General features: G+C 45.4%; 1 protein-coding gene across 1 annotated transcript; it reads right to left on the bottom strand.

Moving 5' to 3' along the window:
* Positions 1 to 3458: 3458 nt before the first annotated feature.
* LOC121599628 (uncharacterized protein K02A2.6-like) lies at positions 3459 to 6940 on the bottom strand. Its single transcript, XM_041927583.1, is given in 2 exon segments — positions 3459 to 5708; positions 5711 to 6940. Coding segments are annotated over 2 exon segments (2883 nt in total). The 5' UTR covers positions 6906 to 6940; the 3' UTR covers positions 3459 to 4020.
* Between the last annotated feature and the right edge of the window lie 11131 nt (positions 6941 to 18071).

The following is an 18071-nucleotide window of genomic DNA, read 5'->3' as shown; positions in this document are numbered from 1 at the left end:
CGAATTTACTATTAGGAAGGTTATATTGGTTAAATTTCTTGCGGTAAATCACTTCTGGAGAATAAAGGAGAAGTAATTGCAGTCTACTCTGTATTCAGAAACATTGATAACCTTTTTCATTGTTTGCCATTCCGTGACCACAAACCACTACCGTTTGCAACGGTCCTGCTGGAAAAACGAAATGTTTAACATGTTCAACTGGGTTAAAGAAGTCCTTTTTACTTTCAATTGAACACTGAGAGTAAAATGAAACATCCAATCGACACACACTGGTACAATATGCATACCGTCATTTACTTATAACCCGGCTACGAATGATAAATGAGATCCTTGGATTGTATCAGTCATGTAACATTCTAATTGGATTCTAATTCTTCAAATATTCTAACAGGAATTGAATGTAAAATGCTGAACAAAACTCTCATTCACTCCATAGCAACGTCCATCGCTAAACATAAACAATGTTCACTTTAACTGTCAAAATTTTCCCATGGCTTTCTGTCAATTTACTCTAAGCGCTTCGACCTTTTCTCTTTCAAGGACCTTGAACGTTACGGTCACATTGGGAATGGAAACCTGATGAAGCTTATCGATAAGAAAATGGTTGATGGATTGGATCTAGTGTTGTAACGCAGTAAATATGGACTATGCTCTTCTAGTGATGAAAGCGAACTAAACCTTTATTGAACATTTATATGACAACTATGATGAAAGAATCAATCATGCATGCTTGGATTCCTTCACTCCTCCTCAAGCTGCAACGATTGAAGTCCCAACTTCTTACGGTAAGTTTCCAATTTCACTTTTGACAATGGCTTTGTCAACGCTCCAGCAATCATACGTTCGGAAGGGCAGTATTGAACTTGTATAACGTTGTTATTCACCAGGTCCCGGATAAAATTGTACCGGGTGTCGATGTGCTTAGTCCTTCTACATCCCCCTTCGGCTCGCAACATCGCCAGGCAGCTCTGGTTATCTTCACGGATAACGATTGGTCCAGTGGTCTTCTCACCTACATCTTTCATAAGTTTTTGCAACCAGAGCAGCTCTCGACAGGCCTCCACTAAACAGTGGCGGATTTAACGGTACGCGGACTGAGCGGCCGCGGGGGGCCCCGTCAATTTAGGGGCCCCGTGAATGGTAATTCCAGCATATGCAAAAATGTGTACAGTAGCCTCATCGAAAACTTCTGTGCCCAATAGGGGCCTCATGGACGAAGAGACTCATACTTGGTGTTTAAAAATGATCTAGAGCTATCGCTTGATATTTTTTTTATTATATCGTTTCCTAGACTTGAAAAAGACATCAAGTATAATTATTCGTTGTTAGGCAGTGTGTTAGATCGTCATCAAAAAGTTTGTGATCTAGTTTACACTGTACTCTAGTTTAAATTTCCATTTACACGTTGACAACACTGTTAACAAGGCATACAAGATGCTAGACAATTCCGTGAATGTAATGATGTCTTATGTCTTAAGTCGTTGTTTACTGGTGTGCTCGTGCATGGAATATTGCTCAATTCTTTGGTTTCCGAATTTTACTACGATGATTAACACAATAGAGGCAATAAAACGGAAGTTTACAAGACTTGCCTTAAAAGGTGACCAATTCGGAGGACTTAGAACCATACCAAATTATCGCTCACGTTGCCTTCTGCTTGGCCTATAGAAGCTCAAACACCGTTTTAAGGTAAAACAGTGTGTATTTGTTGCTAAAGTATTCGTCTAAAAACGAATTAGACCTTTTTTTATTCTAGAATAGCAACATCTACGTGCCATCGAGACCTCTTCGCTCTCATAACTTGCTTGTTGGTGAGAGCAGACATACCTTATATGGATACAATGAGCCGTTACTAGCTATGTCAAGGCAATTCAATACACGGTCCTATCACTTTGATTTAATTCAAAGACCAACATTTAAAGAGAATATTTTACTAATTTGCAATTTTGGCGACACCAGATTAAGGCAGATGTTAGGGGAATAAGTCAGGGATTAGGTATTAAATAATTAGTAATAATAAATTAATAAATTAAATTATTGATTAATAAATAAATTAATAACCTATCCGAGTAGTTCAGGGAACAAACCCCCCCCCCCCCCGGCAGCAAACCATCACGCTAAGTTTAAAACAAAGCCAAGTGTAATACCCTCCCTCACCCTCGCTCGACACCAACAGGGGGCCTCAACTTCTTTTACCGCTTAGGGCCCCCGATACCCTAAATCCGCCACTGCCACTAAAGCGACATATTCCGCTTCGGTCGACGAAAGGGTCACGCACTGCTGCTTCTGAACTGACCACGAAATCGGTCCACCTAAATGAAAAATGAATCCCGAGTTCGATTTTCGATCTTGATGGTCGCCCGCCTAGTCGGCATCAACGTATGCTTCAAGCTGCCCATCTTCACCGAGTTTCAATTTCAGATCTGCTGTTGAATTCAGATATCGCATTTTTCTCTTGGCTTCCGTCCAATCAGCTTGGCAAGGATTGCTCACCTTGCGCCCCAGGATGGATGCACTGATGGCAATGTCAGGCCGCGTGTTGACCGCAACGTACAGCAAAGCACCCACCAAGCTTTGGAAATCGTCTTTTCGAGGCATTGGTCTCTCTTCATTTTGCTGTATTTTCGGGTAACCGGGGTCCATTGGGATACGGGATGGTCCTGCATCTTCTTGTCCGAATCTTTTAGCAATCCTTCGAATGTACGAGGCTTGATCTAACAAATATTGCCCATTCTGTCCTCGTTCGATTCGAATACCCAGATAATTCCTTACATCGCCCAGGGTGGTTATCTTAAAATGTCGTTTCAAAGTGATTTCGATGTTTTCATACTCTCTGTCCTCAGAGCAAGCAACAAGCATGTCATCCACATACAACAGTATGAATGACCATCGATCACGCTTGTTCTTCACAAACAGACAAGGATCTGCTTCTGAAAAATGGAACCCCAAACTCCGAAGCACTTCGGTTATAGTTTGGTTCCATACTCTTCCTGCTTGCTTCAAACCATATAGACTCTTTTTCAGCAGACACACGTCATTTTTTGAACCAATTTCAAATCCAGTCGGTTGTTTCATATAGATCGTCTCTGCCAGGTCTCCATACAAGTATGCCGACTTAACGTCCACATCACAATCAACTTTCTTCTAGCAGCGATTGATAACAACGTGCGAAAAGTGGTCTGCTTCGCCACGGGGGCAAAAACTTGGCCGCTTCCCATACCATAATTCAAATGGCGTCTTCTTGATAGACCTCGATGACGAAATGTTTTAGAGATATACTGCTGCATTGATTGTGTTACAGTTCACACGGAGAGCAAATAAAAGCCAGCTTGCTAGTTTGGTGGTTAACTATGAACTGATTTATTACTAAACATGGCATAAGCTACTATGCCTAGGAAGTGAAATTCTGCTGAGGCAAAATCCCACTGTTAGGCAGTCATAGCCTACTACATCTCCCCCTTTTTAATAAAGGTCGTATGATGAGAGCCATCGAGGGATTCTCGGTGTTCGTACGGAACGACGTAGTAAGCTTGCGATGGATTCGGATGCGACGGATTCAGATGCGATAGATTCGGCTATCACGGATTCGGATGCGATGGATTCCGATGCTGATGCAGATGGTTGTTCATTGGTTGTTGGCGGGTTAAAATCGGTTGGCGGATTTTCACAAACAGGAACATCAGCTGGCACCGTAGAGTTCAAATTAATAGCAACATGATTGCCAGCTGGTTTCACTGCAGCAGTAGTACCATTTTCTTCTAATAAAACTTCCCATGGAAGTTGTTGTTGTTCTTGCCCAGGGGTTTCGGAACCGTAGCGAGAACGCATTTGGTTGACATGCGATCTAACCAGCTTCTGTCTTCCATGCAAGTCAAGCGACACGACATAGTGAACGGATCCTTTTGGTTCAATGACTCGACCAGGAACCCACGACTTTTTGTTGTGTACGTGTTGTTCAACGTACACCAAGTCATTCTCTACAAATGATCGCTTGACCGCTCCATGCCGTTTGTTGAATTGTTAATTTTGTTTGTGGTTAACGGCTGCAGTCGGAGGAGATGGTTTCCTCAACAGATCCAACGTAGTGCGCATCGTTCTTTTTAAAAACGCTTCGGCTGGAGACGTTCCCTTAGGTGTATTCCGGTTGGGTGTTGATCGGTACACTGAAAGAAACGTCTGTAGATGTTGTAATGTTGGTGATTCCCCCTTACCTAACTTCTTAAGGCCGCGTTTGAGGGAATCCACGAAACGTTCAGCTTGGCCATTCGACTGCGGGTGGTATGGAGCAGTACGAATATGGTTGATGCCATTCTCACTGCAAAACTGTTGAAACTGTCCGCTCGTAAACTGCGTTCCGTTATCTGAGACTAGCGTGTCTGGATTGCCGTAACGGGAAAATGTTTCACGAAGCAGGTCCAATGTTGTTGTCGTGGTGATGGATCTAGTGCGAAAAATTTCGGGCCACTTAGAGTAGGCATCTACAATTACGAAATAGTGATGTCCGTCGATTGGGCCAGCGAAATCGACGTGTACTCGTTGCCACGGCCGGTCCGGAAGAGGCCATGATTCCAGGGTTGCTTTCGTCGGAGCCTTCGCTGCTTCAGCACATGCATCGCACTGACGAACGAATTGCGCCACATCGTCGTCAACATTCGGCCAGTAAATGTAGCTGCGAGCCAGAGACTTCATCCGCTCCATTCCTGGGTGCCCACGATGTAGCTGGCGGACGATCCGCTTCCGGAATTTTGATGGAACGACGATTCGATCGCCGAACATGACGCAGTTATCGACGACTTGAAGTCCCTCACGTCTGACGAAGAACTTCTTCACATCAGGATCGGTGATTAGCTTCACGCTTGCTGGCCATCCTTCATTGATGTAACTAATCACTTGCTGCAGAACAGCATCCTTACGTGTCTCAGCCACAATCATCTGATGTGTGACTGGCAGATTGTTGATGGAGTCTTCGAGAATCGCCTTTGCTTCGGATTCGACATAGACGGCAGCCATGACGTAATCCTCATCTGGTCTGCGCTGTGATGACATCAGCCGGGACAGGAAGTCTGCGTAGCCGAAATTCATCGTCGAGATGTGCTTGATCTCGAAGTCATACAGGAGAAGTGTCAAAGCCCATCGTTGCAGACGATTGGCTGTGTATACTGGTATTCCTTTTTTCGAGCCGAAAACTTTGAGCAGCGGTTGATGATCAGTTTGGAGAGTGAAATGACGTCCGTACAGCATCTTATGGAAACGGGTGACAGCGAATATCAACGCCAATGCTTCCTTTTCCACTTGGCCGTAGTTCATTTCCGCTGCCGTCAGTGAGCGAGAAGCATGTGCGATTGCCTTCACCTCACCGGTGGGGAAACGATGCATGACGACAGCGCCTAGACCATACTTCGATGCGTCTGCCGCGACGATGATCTCCTTAGATGGGTCATAGTGAGTAAGCAGCAGGTCGGAGAGTAAAATGGTCTTGAACTGCTCAAAAGATTTCTGACACTCTTTTGTCCAGTTCCAGCAAACATCCTTTTTCAGTAGGTCATCCAGGGGAGCCCTGAGGTGCTTCATCTGTGGAACGAATCGACCATAATAGTTGATAGCTCCGAGGTAGGAGCGAAGTTGCTTCACGTCCTTCGGGGGTGGCATCTTGGCAATGGCTTCTGTTTTGGACGGGTCAGGCCGAACACCGTCCTTGTCGACGATCATCCAAGGAAACCGATCTGGGGAAGAGCGAAACGACATTTCTCAAGGCGTAAATGGAAACCATACTCACGGATGCGTTCGAGAACAGCATAGAGGATACGGTCGTGCTCCTCTTTGGTGCGGCCAGCAATGAAGATATCATCAAGGTAAGGTTTCACTCCAGAGATGCCAGCCACCATGCTGTCAATAATGCGTTGGAAAGCGCCAGGTGCCGACTTGACTCCGGGAGGAAGTCGGTTGTACTGGAAAAGGCCGCGATGTGTGTTCACGGTAAGCAGCTTGCGCGATTCCACCTCGACCTCAACTTGTAGATAGGCGTCTGATAAGTCAAGGTGTGTGAAATAGTGTGACCCAGCCAGCTCCGCGAAAAGATCGTCAGGATGAGGTAGAGGATGACGGTCACATTCCAGCGCGTTGTTCAGCCCCGTAGAATAATCACCGCACACACGGACCGAAACATTGTCCGACTTCCGTACGACGACTATTGGTGCTGCCCAGTCCGAGAATTGAACTGGAGAAATTATACCGTTTGTTTCGAGCCTTTCGAGTTCCGCATCTACTTTGGGAAGAGCCGCATACGCCACTGGTCGCTTCGGACAGTAGCATGGACGGGCATCAGGCTTGAAGTATAACTTCACTTGCGCTTTTGTGCATCTACCCAGCGTGCTTCGAAAAACCTCCGGAAACTGGTGCTTGAGGCGATCAACGTATTGGTCAGAGTTTTGATGTACGACGTTGACCAAGCTGTTAATCGGTACGGACCACAGATCAAACAGATCCTTAGTATCGATTCCCAAAACGTTGAGATCGGCGCTATCAGAGATGAAAATGCGCCCTGTCTTGGTCACGTTGTTAATAGTGATATCGGCTTGAAACTCTGCGAGGAGATTCAAATCACTACCAGACGCTGTGACAGCAGATTCATCGGTCGGTTGAGTGGGTGGTCGTCCGATGGTAGCCCATGTTTCGTTCGAAATGATGGTGATGTCGGACGCCGAGTCGTGCTGAAGCTTGACTGCTACCCCGTTGAGCTCGACCGAGACGAATTTGCGTTTTCTTCCGACGTTGCGAACAGTGTAAATGCCATTCGTCTTCATGCTCTCTTTGGGCTTCCATTGCTTGAAAGGCTTGGATGCAGCGGGCTTACTGCTTGAACAGTAGCCTTCTTTATGTCCTTGCTGCTTGCATCTAGTACACATGTGCGATGCAAACGGACATTCACGAACGTAGTGCAGTTCCCCCCATGGGTTCAAGCCCCGAATAGACCGTGCCCCCATACGTAGGACTGATTATCCTGCTATGGTAAAAATAAATCACTGAAATCCAAGCTCACTTCACTAGTGGGTACAGGCAGGCCTTGACCGACAGTGGTTGTTGTGCCAAAGAAGAAGAAGAAGAAGAAGTGCAGTTCCCCACATTTCCAGCAGGGTGTCTTTGTTGGTCTTCTTCGAAGAGGAATGATTCTAGTTGCGCGAAATGGCGTTTCCACCATCTGCGAGTCATGCTTGAGGTTGGCCACACAATGATATTCTTCCACCAGGTTTTCCAAAGTCACCTTACTTGCAGCTTCTCCTTGTTCAACAACTGCAGTTTCATCAGCTTCCAGTTTCGAAATCAATCTAGCTCGGATGTCCGCATCCCGTGGCGATTGGAGTCCACAGACAAATCGGAGAGCTTTGAATTGATCCGACGTGAGCTTGGAAAGTTGAAACGCTTCGCAGTGTTTGTTGACCATGGCAGCATACGAAGTAAAATCATCCGCATCACTCTTGGTGTACTGCAGGCACTGGTAACGGGAGTGAAAAACCGACTTCTGGCGACCAAACAACTTCTTCAGTTTTGTAATGGTCTCATCCAGAGAGAAATCGCGAGGATGCTTTGGCAGAATAGTGTTCACGTACTTATCGTGCAGAGGGGTGCTTAATTTGCGTAGAAGCAATCTCACACGGGCGGCATCGTCTAGAGAATGACCATCCTGAATGAAGACGTCTTCGTATCTAGCGTACCATGCATCAAAGAAAACTCCTGCGTCCGGATCGTACAGGAAATCTTGGATTCCATTTGCCAACGACTCGATTGTCTTCTCGCTTCCACTAGCCGCCGTCGAAAAAGTTCGATTTGCTAAATTTTCGATCTGCTGCTGCTGCTTCGCGACGAGATTCGTGAGTTGGACGATGGCGTTTCGCAGATCCTCTTGGGACATTTTCGTTATTCGATGATTTTGCTAAAAAGACCTTCGAGATGCTTCTGAACTTTTCCTCGTCGCCAAATGTTACAGTTCACACGGAGAGCAAATAAAAGCCAACTTGCTAGTTTGGTGGTTAACTATGAACTGATTTATTACTAAACATGGCATAAGCTACTATGCCTAGGAAGTGAAATTCTGCTGAGGCAAAATCCCACTGTTAGGTAGTCATAGCCTACTACAGATTGCTTCGGGCCAAAAACGATACCCTAGTTTCGCATCAATCAACATGCAGCGACCCATTTCTACCAACGTCCGATTTTTTCGTTCAGCGACTCCATTTTGTTGCGGGGAGTAACCTGCTGTAAACTGCGGAACGATTCCTTTGGCCCGATAGAATTGACCCAAACGTTTGCTTTTATACTCACCGCCTTGGTCTGAGCGGATGATAATTGGATTCCTTCCAAAACGATTATGGACCATAGTGACATACTCTTCGATCACTTCAGCTGCTTCAGATTTTCGTTTAAAAAAATACACCGTTGTATAGCGACTAAAATCATCAATCATTGTTAAGAAGTAGCGTGATCCACCTGACGTCACTGTATTCATGGGACCACAGATGTCCGTGTGCACCAGGTCCAAAACTCTCATTGATTGTCGTTCCGTAATCGGCGGGAAGGGTTTTCGAGCAATCTTCCCTTCAACACAACACTCACAGGTCTGGAAAATGTCGCATTTCTTGATAGAAATTCCCTTCGCCAAGCCTTCACGCACAACTCGCTGAATTGCGTTAGGGTCCCGGTGCTCTAGCTTGCGATGCCATGGATGAATGCAGTCTTTCGTGTGATGAACAACCTTCATGCTTCGTTCCATACTGCTTTTTTAACTGATACAGTCCATCTTTTTCTATAGCAACCGTTACTAGGATACCTTCGCATTCCACTACACAGCCTCGGGATTCATCAAACGTTACCTTCGCTCCTTTGTTGACGAGTTTTCCAACAGAAATCAAATTCAACTCTAATTCCGGGACATAATACACGTCGTTCAGAGTAATCTTCCGTCGATCTCCATTTTCGTCAGAGTAGTACAAATGACCGGAACCAACACCTTTGACAACCGTCTCATTGCCATCGGCTAGAGTGATGCTCACACCTGTGCTTTGTTTGAGCTCATCGAAGAATGCTCGATCGCAACACATATGTGAGGTGGCTCCAGAGTCTATTATCCAAGACTTCGGTTGCTCTCGTTTCTTGGATACCACGCCTACTGTAAACGAAAATTCTGAAGATTTTGCTACTTTACCCTTAGGCTTGGGCTTGAAAGACTCTCTTTGTCCACCGGAAGAAGAACAATTTCCATTTTTCCTCGAATAATCACGCATCGTACTAGATGTAGACGTATTATTCGATCCCATCGGACAATCACGTTTCATATACCCGGGTTTTCGACATCGATGACACGTAATCAGTGCTGCAAAATGTTACTATCTGCAGTAGGCTATGACTACGAAACAGTGGATTTTGCCTCAGCAGAATTTCGCTTCCTAGGCATAGTAGCCTATGCCTTCTTTAGTAATAAATCAGTTCATAGTTAACCACCAAACGAGCAAGTTGGCTTTTATTTGCTCTCCGTGTGAACTGTAACACTATCAATGTCATAAAAAAATATGACTGGAAAAAAATCCATATCAGCGTCACGTACTCAATTGTGATAATCAGAGGTGATACTCAGAACGATTGCTGTGACTAATACATGCTCATGACATGTTTGCGACCATCGCTTGGTCAGTCACTATATCACGACTTTTTTTTTGCTGTGATCAATTTTGCAAAATGTCACTGACATAGTCATGACAAATTCTGGCTGAAACAAAATCATCTCAGCGTCACGAGCTCTACTGCGAAGATCTGAGGCGAGCCTCAAACAGTTGGTGCGACCATCGCATGCTTGGTGACATTGTGTGCAACCAACTCGTGTTCAATCACTTGATCGCGACATTTTCAGTCGGTGATCATCGCGATGGTCACGGGAGATATGCTTTGCGTGCGAGTGGTTCCAAGAAACAAAATGAGCATGTTTTCTCGCTCTGTTTGACCCGACAGATAATCAAAACAGATGGAGAAAGCATGCTCATTTTGTTGTTAGAGCCCACGCGCCAAGTGTATTTCAAGAATGTCGCGATTATCGCCGAAAATAATGTCGTGACCAAGAGAGTGATCAAAAGTTGGGTGCTAAACTAAATGTCACCAAGCATGTGATTAATCCACCAACTGTTTGAGTATTATCACTGATCATCTCAGTTGTGTCACGTGGGCGCGGGGCCAGTCGGTCACGTGGGCGCGGGGTCAGTCACCCAGTCTCATGAAGCAACCGACTACAGAAAGCCAAAGAAATTTTCGAAACGGATTCAACGATATCGACCCTACGCAATGCCCCCGGACTACTCTAAAAATGGGCTCATGGAACGTACGCACTCTAAGCGAAGCCGGAGCCTTGAAAAAACTTGATGACGCCCTAGCCACACTGAGCATGGACCTCGTAGCTCTACAAGAGATTCGGTGGCTAGGGAACGGTGTGCAGAACAGGCGTGGTAAGCATTGCTACGACATTTACTACAGCTGCCACGACCGCCACCGCGTGCTCGGAACGGGTTTCGCCGTAGGTCCCCGGTTGAAACCCGCAATCATGGATTTCAAGGCTATAAACGATAGGCTATGCACCCTGCGCATGCGAGGCAAATTCTTCAATATAAGCCTCATAAACGTTCACGCCCCTACCGAAGATAAAGAGGAAGAGGAGAAGGACCTTTTTTACGGCCGCCTCGCTAGAATGGTAGATGCGTGCCCCAGGTATGACCTCAAAATCATCCTGGGGGACTTCAACGCAAAAGTCGGTAGGGAGCCAATGTATCGCCAATACACTGGCTGTCACAGTCTGCATGAGCACAGTAACGATAATGGTAGTAGATTGGTCCAGTTCGCCGCAGCGAACAATCTGGTTGTAGGAAGTACCAAATTTGCGTGGAGGGACATCCACAAAATGACGTGGGCGCACCCGGATGGCGAATCCTTCAACCAGATCGACCACGTGTTAATAAGCCGCCGACGACAGTCGAGTCTGTTAAATGTCAGAACATATCGAGGAGCCAATATCGATTCCGATCACTACTTGGTTGGCTTAGTGATACGTTGTAGAATCGCCCGCCCCCGCACCAATGGGGGTGGAGAAAACACGCAGCCTCGGCTCAACACGGACTCTCTAAGGGACATTACTGTCCAACAGGAATTCAAAGCCGCTTTAGACGATTCTCTACTACCAGAAAACAGTTATGAAACTACGAGCGAGATGTGGAACGCTCTAAAAACAAAAATAATAAACTGTGCAAGAAATATACTCCCACCACGTCGTGGCAACACCAAATCTGGCTGGTTCGACGATGAGTGCAGACAAGTGACCGAACGTAAGAATACTGCATACCGAGCAATGCAGCAACGGCATAGAACGTGGGCATGCGCAGAGGAATATTCACGGCTCAGACGCGAAGAGAAAAGAGTTCACCGCTCCAAGAAGCATGCTTTGGAAGAGCAAAACATGCGGGAACTCGAGCAAACCAGAGAGGCGTACGGACCGACACGAAAGTTTTACCAAGCGATAGCAGGTCACCGAAACAACGTTGTAGCTAAGGTAACCTGCTGTCGCAACAAGGATGGAGATCTGGTCAGTAACCAGCCAGAGGTCCTCTCGCGGTGGGCTCAGTACTTTGATGAACTACTCAATGACCAGTTTAGCGAGCAGCTAGAAGCGCCACTAGCAGATGGTGACATGCTACTGCCACCTAGCATAGAAGAAACACGAAAGGCTATCCGTCGGCTGAAAAATAACAAGGCACCCGGAACCGACGGAATTGCAGCCGAACTGGTCAAAAATGGAGGTGCACGACTAGAAAACGAGATTCATCAAATTGTTACTGAGGTGTGGGATAGCGAATCGATGCCTTGTGATTGGAATCTCGGCATCATCTACCCCATATACAAGAAGGGAGACAGGTTGGACTGCAACAACTACAGGGGTATTACGGTGTTGAATACCGCCTATAAAATATTCTCCCTGATCCTTCAGGATCGCCTTGTCCCGCACGTCGAAGAGATAGTCGGAAACTATCAAAGAGGATTCCGAAACGGAAAATCAACCACTGATCAGATCTTCACCATGCGGCAGATCTTGGAGAAGATGGCTGAATACAGACACGACACATACCATCTCTTCATTGACTTCAAAGCCGCATATGATAGCATAGCCAGGGTAAAACTGTACGACGCTATGAGCTTATTTGGAATCCCGGCCAAACTGATAAGGCTAGTTAGAATGACTATGACCAACATCACATGCCAGGTGAGGGTGGATGGAAAACTCTCAGGACCTTTTGATACCACCAAGGGTCTGCGCCAGGGGGACGGGCTTGCTTGTCTCTTATTCAACCTGGCACTAGAGAGGGCCATCCGTGACTCGAGGGTGGAGACTCGAGCAGGCGGCAGAGAGCCTCGGATTGCATATAAACGAGGCAAAGACCAAACTGATGTTGGCAACATCAGCGGGCCCACCAACAAATAATCAGAATCTACGTAGGCGTGACGTGCAGATAGGTGAACGCACTTTTGAAGTCGTCCCACAATTCACCTATCTTGGGTCAAAGGTCAGCAACGACAACAGCATGGAAGCTGAGTTGCGCGCAAGGATGCTGGCTGCCAACCGGTCATTCTACAGCCTGAAAAATCAGTTCACCTCAAAGAACCTGTCGCGACGGACGAAGCTGGGACTATATAGTACCTATATAGTACCAGTACTCACATACGCCTCTGAGACATGGACACTGTCCAAATCTGACGAAACCCTCTTAGCCGCGTTCGAGAGGAAGATGCTCAGAAGGATACTTGGCCCCGTATGTGTGGAAGGACAATGGAGGAGCCGCTATAATGACGAGCTATACGAGATGTACGGCGACCTCACTGTCGTACAGCGTATAAAGCTCGCCAGGCTCCGGTGGGCTGGCCATGTTATACGCATGGAAACGGACGACCCAGCCCGTAAGGTCTTTTTAGGCCGTCCACAAGGACAGAGGAGGCGTGGTAGGCCCAAATTGAGGTGGCAAGATGGCGTGGAGGCGTCCGCCATTAAGGCCGGGATAACGGACTGGCAGACGAAGGCGCGAGACCGTGAGCGGTTTCGGACACTCCTGAGGCAGGCCAAGACCGCAAAGCGGTTGTAGTGCCGGATAAGTAAGTAAGTAAGTAAGTAAGTTCAGCATGTCATGACGCACTTTTATTGACTATCAGCATGATGCTCATTATGCTACCACGGATGTGTTCATTGTTTTCGTTGGTAAAAATCTCGTGATACTCGTGACATTTTGCAGCACTGCACGTAATCTTCTTCTCAGGACCAACGCGTAAGATGGATTCGCTTTGATGGGATTTCTCCATCCTTTTCTGCGCTTCATCTAATAGCTTACTTTTCACCAATTCCATGGTCAGGTCGTCGTCAGAAAGAGTTTCCAACGTCGTTGTGAGATGATCGTAGGATTCTGGCATACTTTTCAGAACCATGGCCACTTTCAAGCTCGAATCCAGTTCCTGGCCCGCGTTCATCAGACTTGAGAAAAGTTCATCCATTTTAAACAAATGCGCCTCCATGTCACCGCTTTCGTCGTACTCCGCCTTGCAGAGTTTCTTCAGGAGCGATACCTTAGTAGACATCGTCGTTTTTTGATGATGTTTCTGGAGTACATCCCACGTACCTTTGGCCGTCTTGCAGTCACGGATCAAAGGGAGCTGGCAGTCATCCACAAGAAGAGCGATCGTAGCCCGGGCTTTAGCGTCACCTTCCTTCCAGGATTCGGTCAATAGTTCAGGGGCGGCCGTTGACACGAACTTCCACAGGTTTTCCCGGACTAGCAACATTTCAACTTTGAATCGCCATGTTTCATATCCACCGCTACGCAGCTTATCGATACAAAACTTTCCGCCATCCATTTCAAATGTTACTTGCTTCTAAAATAATTCGTCTAGGCCCATAACCTGTTGTAACGCAGTAAATGTGGACTATTCTCTTCTAGTGATGAAAGCGAACTAAACCTTTATTGAACATTTATATGACAACTATGATGAAAGAATCAATCGTGCATGCTTGGATTCCTTCATCTAGAAGTGTTGTGGTCCGATCAGACTTAGCCTTTCTGTCCACCTGGGTGTGCCACTCACCGACAGCAGTCGACGGCTGTCTTATGATGTGTGCGTGAGTTCCCGGGCCGCTGACCAGAGAAGCAAAAGGAGAGGATAAGGGAGCGAAGAGAGAGAGCAGCAACATTCGTGCGGCTGAGCTAGGGCAGATAGGATTGAACACGGGCCCGTGGATTAAGATTGTATAATTAGGGAATAAAGTTTTTATATGTTATGTCGATGCAAAGTGAATCGTCTTCGCCGTTGTAATTACGTCCATGCATACGATCATAAAAAGAAGGCAGCGAAAATTATGAAAGCTCGAATTCAGTGATATGTGAACCATGTTTGGTTGGAAAACAAACACGAGAACCGTTTGTAAGTCGTGAAGGAAAGCGAACTACACGTCCGTTAGAGTTAGTGCATAGCGACGTCTGTGGTCCCATCTCACCTTCGACGTGGGACGGTATGCGATACTTCATCACTTTCACGGACGACTTCAGTCATCAGACAGTTGTTTATCTGATGAAGGCGAAGGATGAAGCTGTCGATTATTTGGAGATGTACGAAGCTATGGCTACTGCACATTTCCAAACCAAGTTGTGTCGTTTTCGCTGTGATAATGGAGGCGAGTATAGCTGCAAGAAAATGAAATCTTTCTGTCGGCAACGTGGCATCAGGCTCGAGATGGCGGTTTCGTATACACCGGAGCAAAATTGATTGAGTGAACGGATAGAACCATTGTCGAAAAAGTACGTGCAATGTTGGCTGGAAGTAACGTATCGGAAAATTTGTGGGGTGAAGCAGTATATGCGGCAGTATACCTAATCAACCGCAGCCCGACTGTTGCCCTGGATGGAAATCGCACACCTTTTGAAGTCTGGTATGCAAGGAAGCCAAATGTAAGTAACCTTCGCATTTTTGGTTCAGAATGTTTCGTTCATATCCCCAAGCAAAAACGCAAGAAGCTGGATGTGAAATCCGAGAAGGCGATTTTTGTTGGCTACGCTCCGAATGGTTATCGCGTTTGGAACGGAAAGAAGGTGTTTGTTGCAAGAGATATTGTTTTCAACGAATGCATAAACAGAGACGTTTCATCTGATGACATGAAAATTGAAAAAGATGAACAAGTTGTACTTTATGAACGAGTCCAACTACCAGAATTAGTTCAGGCAGTGAACTGTAACAATGGTGTACAATCAGAACACAACGATATATTATCAGAACACAACGATGATGTGGAAGCTGCTTCGGATGAAGATCTGGATAGTACGTTGGTTGACGAAACTGCTGAAGGTATTTGCGAAGAAAACGGTGTACGTCGAAGTGCTAGAAATCGTGTACCTCCTGACTGGCACAAGGACTACAATATTTCAGCGTTTGCGTTGAGTGCTGAAGAGTATGTGGACAGCATTCCAAGTGATATAGATGAATTGAAAAAACGATGATTGGTCACTTTGGGAGAAAGCAATCGAGGCCGAATTGGAATCGCTGAAGAAGAATCAATCGTGGACCCTTACAGAACTGCCTGCTGGTCGACGCCCTGTCGGCAATAAATGGGTGTTCACTATCAAGCGTGATGGTGAAGGAAAAATTGACCGGTACAAAGCTCGACATGTTGCGAAGGGGTTTACGCAGATGAAAGGATTCAATTATTCGGAAACATATTCTCCTGTGGCGAAGATGATGACCTTGAGAATATTGTTGGCCCTGGCAAATCAGTGAAATCTACATGTTCATCAAATGGATGTGAAGACTGCGTTCCTGAATGGCGGCCTGACCGAATAAATTTATATGAGGCAACCGTCTGGCTTTGAGGCGGGAAATGGACTGGTCTGCAAACTGAACAAAGCCATTTATGGATTGAAACAAGCGTCTCGGAGCTGGAATTTGCGGTTCCATACGTTTATCACTAGCATTAGTTTTGAACGAAGTGGACATGATCAGTGTCTTTACTACTGGTCAAAAGGAGAGGTAATAATTTATCTAGTTATATATGTAGATGACATCCTGATTGTTGAAAACTCGATAACGGAGATAAAATGTCTGAAGGAAAAGCTGTCCAAAGAATTTTAAATGAAGGACCTGGCTGAAGTGCGATGTTTTTTGGGATTAAACATCAATCGAAATAGAACAACTGGAGTTATGACGATCGACCAGAAGCAATATGTGAAGAAAATTCTGGAATTCCCATGGATCCACATTTAAAGCTGCTTAAGTGTGAAGATCCAACATATTTCACGAAGAAGCCGTATAAGGAATTGATTGGATGCTTAATGTATCTAATGGTTACATCGAGACCAGATATCTGCGCAGCGGTATGTTATTTTGCTAGTTTTCAGTGTTGTGCCACTGAAGAACATTGGACACATCTGAAGCGCATTTTGAGGTATCTTCAAGCTACCGTCGATTACAGTTTGGTGTTTCGGAAGTCAACAGATCAGGAAATACTTTCTGTATATGCTGATGCAGATTGGGGAAATGATCCAAATGACCGGCGATCTGTTTCAGGATACGTGTTGAAACTGCAAGATGCAACGATTTCGGCTACAAGAAAACAAACGTCTGTAGCACTATCGACTACTGAGGCAGAATTGATGGCTCTTTGTCAAGCTAGCTGTGAAGCTGCATGGGTGGTAAACCTTTTGAAAACGCTCAAAGTTATTGTTCCTTTACCAGTGACTATGTATGAAGATAACTAACCATGCATTGCTATATGTGACGAGCCAAGGAAACATAGAAGAATGAAACATATTGATGTACAATATTTCTTCCTCAGAGACCTTATTCAACAGAAACAGATCAAACTTCAATATCAGCCAACTGAAGAACAAATAGCTGACATGATGACGAAAGGTCTTCCTGCACCAAGATTTGGCAAACTACGAACGATGCTAGGATTGATCAATTGAGGCGGGATGTTGAAGTTTACAATTGATTTAAGTATACTATGAGATACTGGTGTACAATTGATCATAGTACTCTATGAAATAGTGTTAACAGAATGTAGTTAATAAAATGTTCATTCCTCTTTCAACCATCAAACAGTAAAGGTGTTTTAGCTCTGTTAATACCCCAAACCAAAAATCGCGGAGTAGGCCGCTCGTTACTCGTAACACCCCCCTACACAAACCTTTTGAAATAGTTTTTAACATGCGATCAAAACAGAAATTATTTGGCATTTTACAACAGATGAGTCAAATCAGTACAATTTGCTCAAAGAACTGTCAAATTTAGGAAACCGCGTATCTTTCAATCCTCGTATAAGAGGTACCGTGTATCTCGGGGACCGCCTGTACAGTAGAACGTCGATTGTCCGGGCAGCTCGGGACCGTGCGGATGTCGGTTAATCGATTTCCACGGATAATGGTCCAAGAAATGTCAAATACATATAAAAATTACAAAATTCACTGGTTTTACTAAGTATTCACATTAAACCAATCGATTAATCACTTCTGGAATATTTTTTTAATCAATAAAGATGGATTTAACAATTATTCTTTATAAAAAATGAAAGTTAAAAATATCACTAGACACTACATAGCTGCACAGCAAATGATTTTGCTAACCTGACCATCACAGAAAATGACGATTGACCAACTGTCAAATTCATGCGCACGGTTAAGCCGCCCGCCGGTTAATCCCCAAATAGCCAGCTCGTACTTTATAGCTGATTTGGGGCTGTTTAACGAAAAATCATTCCGATGTCGTACTTTATGGCTGATTAAGAGATGAAGCGGTACTTTGCCGAACTATGGAGCTTTTTAACAGGCACATGGTACTCTTTGGAACTTTGCGGCTGATTAGCACTATGTGTAGGGTTCATGATGGAACTTGAAGGCTTGTTAAGAAAGGGTACTGAACTTGTAGGAACTTTATAGCTTTTTAATGCATGACATCGGTACAAGGTGGCTCTTGTCAAAGTGTCAAAGACGTACGCCGGCAATAATCTTATTGCT

This window comes from Anopheles merus, chromosome 3L (genome assembly GCF_017562075.2).
Source record: "Anopheles merus strain MAF chromosome 3L, AmerM5.1, whole genome shotgun sequence".
Taxonomy (NCBI): Eukaryota; Metazoa; Arthropoda; class Insecta; order Diptera; family Culicidae; genus Anopheles; species Anopheles merus.
This window is presented reverse-complemented; position numbering and strand designations above follow the sequence as displayed.